The 13863-nt window shown below is 39.9% G+C and overlaps 1 protein-coding gene across 1 annotated transcript in view; it reads right to left on the bottom strand.

The window, feature by feature from the left end:
* snrka (SNF related kinase a) overlaps positions 1-13863 on the bottom strand; it is a 65277-nt gene that overhangs the window by 5277 nt on the left and 46137 nt on the right. The window contains exons 6-7 of the mRNA XM_061982382.2: positions 12782-12994; positions 11254-11388 (exon numbers count right to left, since the gene is read on the bottom strand). Coding sequence (XP_061838366.1) covers positions 11254-11388; positions 12782-12994 — 348 coding nt within the window. The remainder of the gene's footprint in view (positions 1-11253; positions 11389-12781; positions 12995-13863) is intronic.

Below are 13863 nucleotides of genomic sequence, written 5' to 3'. Positions count from 1 at the left end.
AACATCCTCACACATGTAAACATCCTCACACATGTAAAAATCCTGACACATGTAAAAATCCTGACACATGTAAACATCCTGACACAAGTAAACATCCTCACACATGTAAACATCCTCACACAGGTAAACATCCTCACACAGGTAAACATCCTCACACATGTAAACATCCTCACACATGTAAACATCCTCACACAAGTAAACATCCTCACACATGTAAACATCCTCACACATGTAAACATCCTCACACATGTAAACAAGTAAACATCCTCACACATGTAAAAATCCTGACACATGTAAACATCCTCACACATGTAAACATCCTCACACATGTAAAAATCCTGACACATGTAAACATCCTCACACAAGTAAACATCCTCACACATGTAAACATCCTCACACAGGTAAACATCCTCACACAGGTAAACATCCTCACACATGTAAACATCCTCACACATGTAAACATCCTCACACAAGTAAACATCCTCACACATGTAAACATCCTCACACATGTAAACATCCTCACACATGTAAACATCCTCACACATGTAAACATCCTCACACAAGTAAACATCCTCACACATGTAAACATCCTCACACATGTAAACATCCTCACACATGTAAACAAGTAAACATCCTCACACAAGTAAACATCCTCACACATGTAAACAAGTAAACATCCTCACACATGTAAACAAGTAAACATCCTCACACATGTAAACAAGTAAACATCCTCACACATGTAAACAAGTAAACATCCTCACACATGTAAACATCCTCACACAAGTAAACATCCTCACACATGTAAACATCCTCACACATGTAAACAAGTAAACATCCTCACACATGTAAACATCCTCACACAAGTAAACATCCTCACACATGTAAACATCCTCACACATGTAAACAAGTAAACATCCTCACACATGTAAACATCCTCACACAAGTAAACATCCTCACACATGTAAACATCCTCACACATGTAAACATCCTCACAGATGTAAACATCCTCACACATGTAAACAAGTAAACATCCTCACACATGTAAACATCCTCACACATGTAAACAAGTAAACATCCTCACACATGTAAAAATCCTGACACATGTAAACATCCTCACACATGTAAACATCCTCACACATGTAAAAATCCTGACACATGTAAACATCCTGACACAAGTAAACATCCTCACACATGTAAACATCCTCACACAGGTAAACATCCTCACACAGGTAAACATCCTCACACATGTAAACATCCTCACACATGTAAACATCCTCACACAAGTAAACATCCTCACACATGTAAACATCCTCACACATGTAAACATCCTCACACAAGTAAACATCCTCACACATGTAAACATCCTCACACATGTAAACATCCTCACACATGTAAACAAGTAAACATCCTCACACATGTAAACATCCTCACAGATGTAAACATCCTCACACATGTAAACAAGTAAACATCCTCACACATGTAAACATCCTCACACATGTAAACAAGTAAACATCCTCACACATGTAAAAATCCTGACACATGTAAACATCCTCACACATGTAAACATCCTCACACATGTAAACATCCTCACACATGTAAACAAGTAAACATCCTCACACAAGTAAACATCCTCACACATGTAAACAAGTAAACATCCTCACACATGTAAACAAGTAAACATCCTCACACATGTAAACAAGTAAACATCCTCACACATGTAAACAAGTAAACATCCTCACACAAGTAAACATCCTCACACATGTAAACATCCTCACACATGTAAACAAGTAAACATCCTCACACATGTAAACATCCTCACACAAGTAAACATCCTCACACATGTAAACATCCTCACACATGTAAACAAGTAAACATCCTCACACATGTAAACATCCTCACACAAGTAAACATCCTCACACATGTAAACATCCTCACACATGTAAACAAGTAAACATCCTCACACATGTAAACATCCTCACAGATGTAAACATCCTCACACATGTAAACAAGTAAACATCCTCACACATGTAAACATCCTCACACATGTAAACAAGTAAACATCCTCACACATGTAAAAATCCTGACACATGTAAACATCCTCACACATGTAAACATCCTCACACATGTAAACAAGTAAACATCCTCACACATGTAAAAATCCTCACACATGTAAACATCCTCACACATGTAAACAAGTAAACATCCTCACACATGTAAACATCCTCACACAAGTAAACATCCTCACACATGTAAACATCCTCACACATGTAAACAAGTAAACATCCTCACACATGTAAACATCCTCACACATGTAAACATCCTCACACAAGTAAACATCCTCACACATGTAAACATCCTCACACATGTAAACATCCTCACACATGTAAACATCCTCACACATGTAAACATCCTCACACAAGTAAACATCCTCACACATGTAAACATCCTCACACATGTAAACATCCTCACACATGTAAACAAGTAAACATCCTCACACAAGTAAACATCCTCACACATGTAAACAAGTAAACATCCTCACACATGTAAACAAGTAAACATCCTCACACATGTAAACAAGTAAACATCCTCACACATGTAAACAAGTAAACATCCTCACACATGTAAACATCCTCACACAAGTAAACATCCTCACACATGTAAACATCCTCACACATGTAAACAAGTAAACATCCTCACACATGTAAACATCCTCACACAAGTAAACATCCTCACACATGTAAACATCCTCACACATGTAAACAAGTAAACATCCTCACACATGTAAACATCATCACACAAGTAAACATCCTCACACATGTAAACATCCTCACACATGTAAACAAGTAAACATCCTCACACATGTAAACATCCTCACAGATGTAAACATCCTCACACATGTAAACAAGTAAACATCCTCACACATGTAAACATCCTCACACATGTAAACAAGTAAACATCCTCACACATGTAAAAATCCTGACACATGTAAACATCCTCACACATGTAAACATCCTCACACATGTAAACATCCTGACACAAGTAAACATCCTCACACATGTAAACATCCTCACACAGGTAAACATCCTCACACAGGTAAACATCCTCACACATGTAAACATCCTCACACATGTAAACATCCTCACACAAGTAAACATCCTCACACATGTAAACATCCTCACACATGTAAACATCCTCACACAAGTAAACATCCTCACACATGTAAACATCCTCACACATGTAAACAAGTAAACATCCTCACACATGTAAACATCCTCACAGATGTAAACATCCTCACACATGTAAACAAGTAAACATCCTCACACATGTAAACATCCTCACACATGTAAACAAGTAAACATCCTCACACATGTAAAAATCCTGACACATGTAAACATCCTCACACATGTAAACATCCTCACACATGTAAACATCCTCACACATGTAAACAAGTAAACATCCTCACACAAGTAAACATCCTCACACATGTAAACAAGTAAACATCCTCACACATGTAAACAAGTAAACATCCTCACACATGTAAACAAGTAAACATCCTCACACATGTAAACATCCTCACACAAGTAAACATCCTCACACATGTAAACATCCTCACACATGTAAACAAGTAAACATCCTCACACATGTAAACATCCTCACACAAGTAAACATCCTCACACATGTAAACATCCTCACACATGTAAACATCCTCACACATGTAAACATCCTCACACAAGTAAACATCCTCACACATGTAAACATCCTCACACATGTAAACAAGTAAACATCCTCACACATGTAAACATCCTCACAGATGTAAACATCCTCACACATGTAAACAAGTAAACATCCTCACACATGTAAACATCCTCACACATGTAAACAAGTAAACATCCTCACACATGTAAAAATCCTGACACATGTAAACATCCTCACACATGTAAACATCCTCACACATGTAAAAATCCTGACACATGTAAACATCCTGACACAAGTAAACATCCTCACACAGGTAAACATCCTCACACAGGTAAACATCCTCACACATGTAAACATCCTCACACATGTAAACATGAAAAAAGAGCAGGTGTGCATACTTTATATGAAGTGAAGGAGGACTAAAAAGAGCAGGTGTGCATACTTTATATGAAGTGAAGGAGGACTAAAAAGAGCAGGTGTGCATACTTTATATGAAGTGAAGGAGGACTAAAAAGAGCAGGTGTGCATACTTTATATGAAGTGAAGGAGCACTAAAAAGAGCAGGTGTGCATACTTTATATGAAGTGAAGGAGCACAAAAAAGAGCAGGTGTGCATACTTTATATGAAGTGAAGGAGGACTAAAAAGAAAAAGTGTGCATACTTTATATGAAGTGAAGGAGGACTAAAAGAGCAGGTGTGCATACTTTATAGGAAGTGAAGGAGGACTAAAAAGAGCAGGTGTGCATACTTTATATGAAGTGAAGGAGGACTAAAAAGAAAAAGTGTGCATACTTTATATGAAGTGAAGGAGGACTAAAAGAGCAGGTGTGCATACTTTATAGGAAGTGAAGGAGGACTAAAAAGAGCAGGTGTGCATACTTTATATGAAGTGAAGGAGGACTAAAAAGAAAAAGTGTGCATACTTTATATGAAGTGAAGGAGGACTAAAAAGAAAAAGTGTGCATACTTTATATGAAGTGAAGGAGGACTAAAAAGAGCAGGTGTGCATACTTTATATGAAGTGAAGGAGGACTAAAAAGAAAAAGTGTGCATACTTTATATGAAGTGAAGGAGGACTAAAAAGAAAAAGTGTGCATACTTTATATGAAGTGAAGGAGGACTAAAAAGAAAAAGTGTGCATACTTTATATGAAGTGAAGGAGCACTAAAAAGAGCAGGTGTGCATACTTTATATGAAGTGAAGGAGGACTAAAAAGAAAAAGTGTGCATACTTTATATGAAGTGAAGGAGGACTAAAAAGAAAAAGTGTTCATACTTTATATGAAGTGAAGGAGGACTAAAAAGAGCAGGTGTGCATACTTTATATGAAGTGAAGGAGCACTAAAAAGAGCAGGTGTTCATACTTTATATGAAGTGAAGGAGGACTAAAAAGAGCAGGTGTTCATACTTTATATGAAGTGAAGGAGGACAAAAAAGAAAAAGTGTGCATACTTTATATGAAGTGAAGGAGGACTAAAAAGAGCAGGTGTTCATACTTTATATGAAGTGAAGGAGGACAAAAAAGAAAAAGTGTGCATACTTTATATGAAGTGAAGGAGCACTAAAAAGAGCAGGTGTGCATACTTTATATGAAGTGAAGGAGCACTAAAAAGAGCAGGTGTGCATACTTTATATGAAGTGAAGGAGGACTAAAAAGAGCAGGTGTGCATACTTTATACGGACTGAAGGAGGACTAAAAAGAGCAGGTGTGCATACTTTATACGGACTGAAGGAGGACTAAAAAGAGCAGGTGTGCATACTTTATATGAAGTGAAGGGGGACTAAAAAGAGCAGGTGTGCATACTTTATATGAAGTGAAGGAGGACTTATAAGAAAAAGTGTGCATACTTTATATGAAGTGAAGGAGGACTAAAAAGAGCAGGTGTGCATACTTTATACGGACTGAAGGAGGACTAAAAAGAGCAGGTGTGCATACTTTATATGAAGTGAAGGAGGACTAAAAAGAGCAGGTGTTCATACTTTATATGAAGTGAAGGAGGACTAAAAAGAGCAGGTGTTCATACTTTATATGAAGTGAAGGAGCACAAAAAAGAGCAGGTGTGCATACTTTATATGAAGTGAAGGAGGACTAAAAAGAGCAGGTGTGCATACTTTATATGAAGTGAAGGAGGACTAAAAAAACCAGGTGTGCATACTTTATATGAAGTGAAGGAGCACTAAAAAGAGCAGGTGTGCATACTTTAAATGATGGAGCACTAAAAAGAGCAGGTGTGCATACTTTATATGAAGTGAAGGAGCACTAAAAAGAGCAGGTGTGCATACTTTATATGAAGTGAAGGAGGACTAAAAAGAGCAGGTGTGCATACTTTATATGAAGTGAAGGAGCACTAAAAAGAGCAGGTGTGCATACTTTAAATGATGGAGCACTAAAAAGAGCAGGTGTGCATACTTTATATGAAGTGAAGGAGCACTAAAAAGAGCAGGTGTGCATACTTTATATGAAGTGAAGGAGCACTAAAAAGAGCAGGTGTGCATACTTTATATGAAGTGAAGGAGCACTAAAAAGAGCAGGTGTGCATACTTTATATGAAGTGAAGGAGGACTAAAAAGAGCAGGTGTGCATACTTTATACGGACTGAAGGAGGACTAAAAAGAGCAGGTGTGCATACTTTATATGAAGTGAAGGGGGACTAAAAAGAGCAGGTGTGCATACTTTATATGAAGTGAAGGAGGACTTATAAGAAAAAGTGTGCATACTTTATATGAAGTGAAGGAGGACTAAAAAGAGCAGGTGTGCATACTTTATACGGACTGAAGGAGGACTAAAAAGAGCAGGTGTGCATACTTTATATGAAGTGAAGGAGGACTAAAAAGAGCAGGTGTTCATACTTTATATGAAGTGAAGGAGGACTAAAAAGAGCAGGTGTTCATACTTTATATGAAGTGAAGGAGCACAAAAAAGAGCAGGTGTGCATACTTTATATGAAGTGAAGGAGGACTAAAAAGAGCAGGTGTGCATACTTTATATGAAGTGAAGGAGGACTAAAAAAACCAGGTGTGCATACTTTATATGAAGTGAAGGAGCACTAAAAAGAGCAGGTGTGCATACTTTAAATGATGGAGCACTAAAAAGAGCAGGTGTGCATACTTTATATGAAGTGAAGGAGCACTAAAAAGAGCAGGTGTGCATACTTTATATGAAGTGAAGGAGCACTAAAAAGAGCAGGTGTGCATACTTTATATGAAGTGAAGGAGCACTAAAAAGAGCAGGTGTGCATACTTTATATGAAGTGAAGGAGGACTAAAAAGAGCAGGTGTGCATACTTTATATGAAGTGAAGGAGGACTAAAAAGAGCAGGTGTGCATACTTTATATGAAGTGAAGGAGGACTAAAAAGAGCAGGTGTGCATACTTTATATGAAGTGAAGGAGCACTAAAAAGAGCAGGTGTGCATACTTTATATGAAGTGAAGGAGGACTAAAAAGAGCAGGTGTGCATACTTTATATGAAGTGAAGGAGCACTAAAAAGAGCAGGTGTGCATACTTTATATGAAGTGAAGGAGCACTAAAAAGAGCAGGTGTGCATACTTTATATGAAGTGAAGGAGGACTAAAAAGAGCAGGTGTGCATACTTTATATGAAGTGAAGGAGGACTAAAAAGAGCAGGTGTGCATACTTTATATGAAGTGAAGGAGGACTAAAAAAAACAGGTGTGCATACTTTATATGAAGTGAAGGAGGATTAAAAAGAGCAGGTGTGCATACTTTATATGAAGTGAAGGAGGACTAAAAAGAGCAGGTGTGCATACTTTATATGAAATGAAGGAGGACTAAAAAGAGCAGGTGTTCATACTTTATATGAAGTGAAGGAGGACTAAAAAGAAAAAGTGTTCATACTTTATATGAAGTGAAGGAGGACTAAAAAGAGCAGGTGTTCATACTTTATATGAAGTGAAGGAGGACTAAAAAGAGCAGGTGTGCATACTTTATATGAAGTGAAGGAGGACTAAAAAGAGCAGGTGTTCATACTTTATATGAAGTGAAGGAGGACTAAAAAGAGCAGGTGTGCATACTTTATATGAAATGGAGGACTAAAAAGAGCAGGTGTTCATACTTTATATGAAGTGAAGGAGGACTAAAAAGAGCAGGTGTGCATACTTTATATGAAGTGAAGGAGCACTAAAAAGAGCAGGTGTGCATACTTTATATGAAGTGAAGGAGCACTAAAAAGAGCAGGTGTACATACTTTATATGAAGTCAAGGAGGACTAAAAAGAGCAGGTGTGCATACTTTATATGAAGTTAAGGAGGACTAAAAAGAAAAAGTGTACATACTTTATATGAAGTCAAGGAGGACTAAAAAGAGCAGGTGTGCATACTTTTTATGAAGTGAAGGAGGACTAAAAAGAGCAGGTGTGCATACTTTATATGAAGTGAAGGAGGACTAAAAAGAGCAGACCTCATGACTTCAACCAGGCGTCGAGTGAATTCTAATTCCTCTAAAACACCAAAAGTACTTTGAACTAATAGCACAGCATTTACTTATACGGCACAATCTTCTACTGGAAACTTAAAGTTCTTGAACTTTTGGTGTAGAAGAGTTTTAAAAGTACCTTTTATTATCTTGCGGGTTATTAACTTCTAGCCGCGAGAGCATTTTCATTTGTGTTTTATAGTCATGGAGTAGTTTGAAACCATAGAGTGTGTCATCATCATTAGCCTCTCACTGCTAACAGTCAGTGCTAAAAGCTAAGTGGAGAATCTGGCCACCAGCAAAAGTTGTTCCTAGTTTTATTCTCTGGGGTGTTGTTAACTGCTAATTATTCCTTTGTTCTGCTTTGAAACAATACTGGAGTTCAACATGAACTTCCTCAGAGCTCAAAGCGAAGTAGAAGATTTATGTCACTTCAACTATAACATTTTTAGTATTTTAGCATTAGCCTCCTGCCCGCTAACAAAACGTGTTGTCACGAGAAAAACCTTGTAAGTGAAAACATTTGAAATGATAACTGCATTTTATTGCTCTTTTGCCATTTCAAAAACCTTGTTTTATGGTTAGTGTGTTGTCAGTTCTAGAAGTAGTTAGCATTAGCCTCAGAACTACAAATATTACTCTCTCATACAAACTTCTTCCACTGAAAAGTCCAAGTATGATTTCTTTCTCTTATTCATCAACAAAGTGCTGAACACAGATACTATCCATCCATCCATCCATCTTCTTCCGCTTATCCGAGGTCGGGTCGCGGGGGCAGCAGCCTAAGCAGGGAAGCCCAGACTTCCCTCTCCCCAGCCACTTCGTCCAGCTCCTCCCGGGGGATCCCGAGGCGTTCCCAGGCCAGCCGGGAGACATAGTCTTCCCACCGTGTCCTGGGTCTTCCTCGTGGCCTCCTACCGGTCGGACATGCCCTAAACACCTCCTTAGGGAGGCGCTCGGGTGGCATCCTGACCAGATGCCCGAACCACCTCATCTGGCTCCTCTCGATGTGGAGGAGCAGCGGCTTTACTTTGAGCTCCTCCCGGATGACAGAGCTTCTCACCCTATCTCTAAGGGAGAGCCCCGCCACCCGGCGGAGGAAACTCATTTCGGCCGCTTGTACCCGTGATCTTGTCCTTTCGGTCATAACCCAAAGCTCATGACCATAGGTGAGGATGGGAACGTAGATCGACCGGTAAATTGAGAGCTTTGCCTTCCGGCTCAGCTCCTTCTTCACCACAACGGATCGATACAGCGTCCGCATTACTGAAGACGCCGCACCGATCCGCCTGTCGATCTCACGATCCACTCTTCTCTCACTCGTGAACAAGACTCCGAGGTACTTGAACTCCTCCACTTGGGGCAAGATCTCCTCCCCAACCCGGAGATGGCACTCTACCCTTTTCGGGGCGAGAACCATGGACTCGGACTTGGAGGTGCTGATTCTCATCCCAGTCGCTTCACACTCAGCTGCGAACCGATCCAGTGAGAGCTGAAGATCCTGGCCAGATGAAGCCATCAGGACCAAATCATCTGCAAAAAGCAGAGACCTAATCCTGCAGCCACCAAACCGGATCCCCTCAACGCCTTGACTGCGCCTAGAAATTCTGTCCATAAAAGTTATGAACAGAATCGGTGACAAAGGGCAGCCTTGGTGGAGTCCAACCCTCACCGGAAACGTGTCCGACTTACTGCCGACAATGCGAACCAAGCTCTGACACTGATCATACAGGGAGCGGACCGCCACAATCAGACAGTCCGAAACCCCATACTCTCTGAGCACTCCCCACAGGACTTCCCGAGGGACACGGTTGAATGCCTTCTCCAAGTCCACAAAGCTCATGTAGACTGGTTGGGCAAACTCCCATGCACCCTCAAGGACCCTGCCGAGAGTATAGAGCTGGTCCACAGTTCCACGACCAGGACGAAAACCACACTGTTCCTCCTGAATCCGAGGTTCGACTATCCGGCGTAGCCTCCTCTCCAGTACACCTGAATAGACCTTACCGGGAAGGCTGAGGAGTGTGATCCCACGATAGTTAGAACACACCCTCCGGTTCCCCTTTTTAAAGAGAGGAACCACCACCCCGGTCTGCCAATCCAGAGGTACTGCCCCCGATGTCCACGCGATGCTGCAGAGTCTTGTCAACCAAGACAGCCCTACAGCATCCAGAGCCTTAAGGAACTCCGGGCGGATCTCATCCACCCCCGGGGCCTTGCCACCGAGGAGCTTTTTAACTACCTCAGCAACCTCAGCCCCAGAAATAGGAGAGCCCACCACAGATTCCCCAGGCACTGCTTCCTCATAGGAAGACGTGTTGGTGGGATTGAGGAGGTCTTCGAAGTATTCCCTCCACCGATCCACAACTTCCGCAGTCGAGGTCAGCAGAACACCATCCTCACCATACACGGTGTTGGTAGTGCACTGCTTCACCTTCCTGAGGCGGCGGATGGTGGTCCAGAATCGCTTCGAAGCCGTCCGGAAGTCGTTTTCAGATACTATATCTATTTAAATACAAAACTTTGCATTGTAGTTGACTAAGTATATTATTATTAATTATTAGTGGGAACATTTTTTCTCATTACATTCCAACGTTGTTTGTCTTTTTTCTGACATTTGTACTGTTGTTTTCCCCCCCTTTAAGATTATGATCATAATATTAATAACAAGAATACAATTGCATAACCAATACAAAAATATAACAAATATTACAAATTTAACAGTGTTTATGACGGTTGTTGTAATTCATTCATTCACAAGTTAGTTGTCTTTTTAAATTAACTAACAAGCTAAACGTTAATATTTTGATTTTATTTCGAGAGTTTTTCATATTTTAGATTCGGAGTGTCTTTTTACGCATACTGAAAAGTCAAAGTATACTTTACTTGACTAAAATGCTATCAAAAAGCATATCTTATCCATTTAGAGATAAAACTGTGTGTTATATGTGACTAAGTATATTATTTTTCATTAAATTCAGATAGTTTTCTTACATTTGAAGTGTTTTCTTCCAGCCACATGCTGCAGCTGTTGGTAAGTGCTGGCCATAAGTGCTATTTGTATTTGAGACAGCATTGTTTATTTCCTGCAGGCAAAGTGTAATGGTCATTGGGAGAGAAGTACCTGAACTGGGCCTTGCTGGGGCTGGGCGAGCGAGTCTGGCTGTGTTGCTCCTTCTCTTGTCGATCCCTCAGCATCCTCTCAGCCAGCAGGAAGTAGGTGGCGGTGATCTGGTCGTATTGGTCCGACTCCAGCGCTCTGCCAACACAAAGCAGGGAGGTGAATAATCACATACCTGCCAACTTTTGAAATCAGAAAAACCTAGTAGCCAGGGTCCAGGCACAAAATGATTGATTGCATTCAGACAGGTTAAAATGTTGCTAAAACCATCACTTTTCTATCAGTCACAGTGACTTTTCAAAACAAAAATATTACAGCAAAAATCATATGGGTTGATTGACATGTTTATTCTGTAAGCTAACTTCAATAGTTTGAAATTATTTTGACAGTTAATGCCAGTTATCCTGTCAACCTTTCACAAGACTTCAATTTGTTAATTGAAAGTATAAACAGTATAAACACTTTTTACAGTAAACAAATGGTAAAACAGTACTAAACAATTCCATTGGTGTCATTATTAACTTTCTGTCCAAGCTTGTATAATCTACTGCCTTGTTCAATTGTAAAAAATATTCTGTGCCTAAAATTCACATTTCTATCACAATGATCATACTGTAAACATGGTAAGCTAACTTCATTAAAATTAATAGTCCTGTCAATAGCATGGAATTACAATTCAAATGTAGTTTTTTTGTAAGCCTTTCAAAAGAATTCAAAATATGAAAAATAAATGAAAATTAATTGAAGCCATCAGACACTTGAAAAGTGGCACATCACATCTCTAATGTAATCATTTGAACTTTTCAACAGAAATAGCACTGCAAAAATATTAAGGACATACTTCTGTATTTTGGTAGTTATTCTGTCAACATTTAACAAGATTTCTTCAACTTGGACTTGAAAGCATAAATAGTACAAACACTTTTAACAGTATAACAGTACTAAACAATTCCAATAGATAACATTGGTGTCATTACCTTTTTGTGGCTAAAATCCAAATTTAGCAACGGCATTAGACTTGTGTTTTTTTGTCCCAACGTGGTCTTTTACATCGCTAATTCCTCCGTGTCCGATCGAAAAATCTTGTCTGCACAAGGTGCAATTCGCGTAGTTTTCACCCTTTTTGGAACGGATAATTATTCCCGGATAGGCTTTTGAATATTCTTCACGGAATGACTGCAGTTTTCTTTTCGGTTTAAGACTCGTTTGCGATTTTTCTCCGGCTGATTCCATGATCGTTCGCTCGTTTGGAAACAATGGGCAACAGGTGCCTCGTGCTTGGCAGCGGTGCTATAAATAGTCTCGCGCATGGCATTCGGAATGGCTCGATAGGAAGTTACGGGAAGCAGTGTCGATTGTGATTGTTGTTACGCGATTTCGTGAATAAAAAATGAATTAATGAAAAACCGTATTTTTTTATCACTGCAACCGTAACCCGGAATAGGTTGATGAAAACCGTACTAATTACGGGAAAACCGGAGTAGTTGGCATGTATGTAATCAGTCGTCTGCCAAGGACTTCTGGCACCTACTCAGTGATGGCATCTCTGTCAGCGATGCCCCCCAGCACCATACGCTGGATGATGGAGCCGTGCTCTTCTTCCAACAAGCTGCGGTGAGACACCAGCGGCGTGGACATCTTGGTGGCCGGGGACGGGTCCACGCCTTGAAGCCACTCGTGGCTCTCGATCTGCTCCAGAGTCGCTCGCTTCTTGGGGTCTCGCTGCAGCATGTGACCGATAAGACTACAAGGACAGGGAATTATTAGTAGTATTATTCATTTGTTCTTACTTTGGACAAAACAACGCTCAGAATCTTCTACACAAACATGGAATCGCTTCGTTAGCAACACTACAATAAGACAAAATCATATCTGGGCTTAACATTGACTTACGGTACATTCATTATATAGAGGAGCAAAAGAGCAAACAAGAACACACCACTTACAGGTAAAAGCCAGTAAATTAGAATATTTTGAAAAACTTGATTTATTTCAGTAATGGCATTCAAAAGGTGTAACTTGTACATTATATTTATTCATTGCACACAGACTGATGCATTCAAATGTTTATTTCATTTAATTTTGATGATTTGAAGTGGCAACAAATGAAAATCCAAAATTCCGTGTGTCACAAAATTAGAATATTGTGTAAGGGTTACATTTTGAAGACACCTGGTGCCACAAACTAATCAGCTGATTAACTCAAAACACCTGCAAAGGGCTTTAAATGGTCTCTCAGTCCAGTTCTGAAGCCTACACAAACATGGGGAAGACTTCAGATTTGACAGCTGTCCAAAAGGCAACCATCGACACATTGCACAAGGAGGGAAAGACACAAAAGGTTATTGCTGAAGAGGCTGGCTGTTCTCAGAGCTCTGTGTCCAAACACATTAATGGAGAGGCAAAGGGAAGGAAAAACTGTGGTCAGAAAAAGTGTACAAGCGATACGGATCACCGCGCCCTGGTCAAGATTGTGAAAAAAAAAAACATTCAAAAATGTGGGGGAGATTCAGAAGGAGTGGACAGCTGCTGGAGTCAGTGCTTCAAGATCCACCACCAAGAGACGCTTGAAAGACATGGGTTTCAACTGCCGCATACCTCGTGTCAAGCCAC

Source organism: Nerophis lumbriciformis, linkage group LG21 (assembly GCF_033978685.3).
Source record: "Nerophis lumbriciformis linkage group LG21, RoL_Nlum_v2.1, whole genome shotgun sequence".
NCBI classification, from domain to species: domain Eukaryota; kingdom Metazoa; phylum Chordata; class Actinopteri; order Syngnathiformes; family Syngnathidae; genus Nerophis; species Nerophis lumbriciformis.
This window is presented reverse-complemented; position numbering and strand designations above follow the sequence as displayed.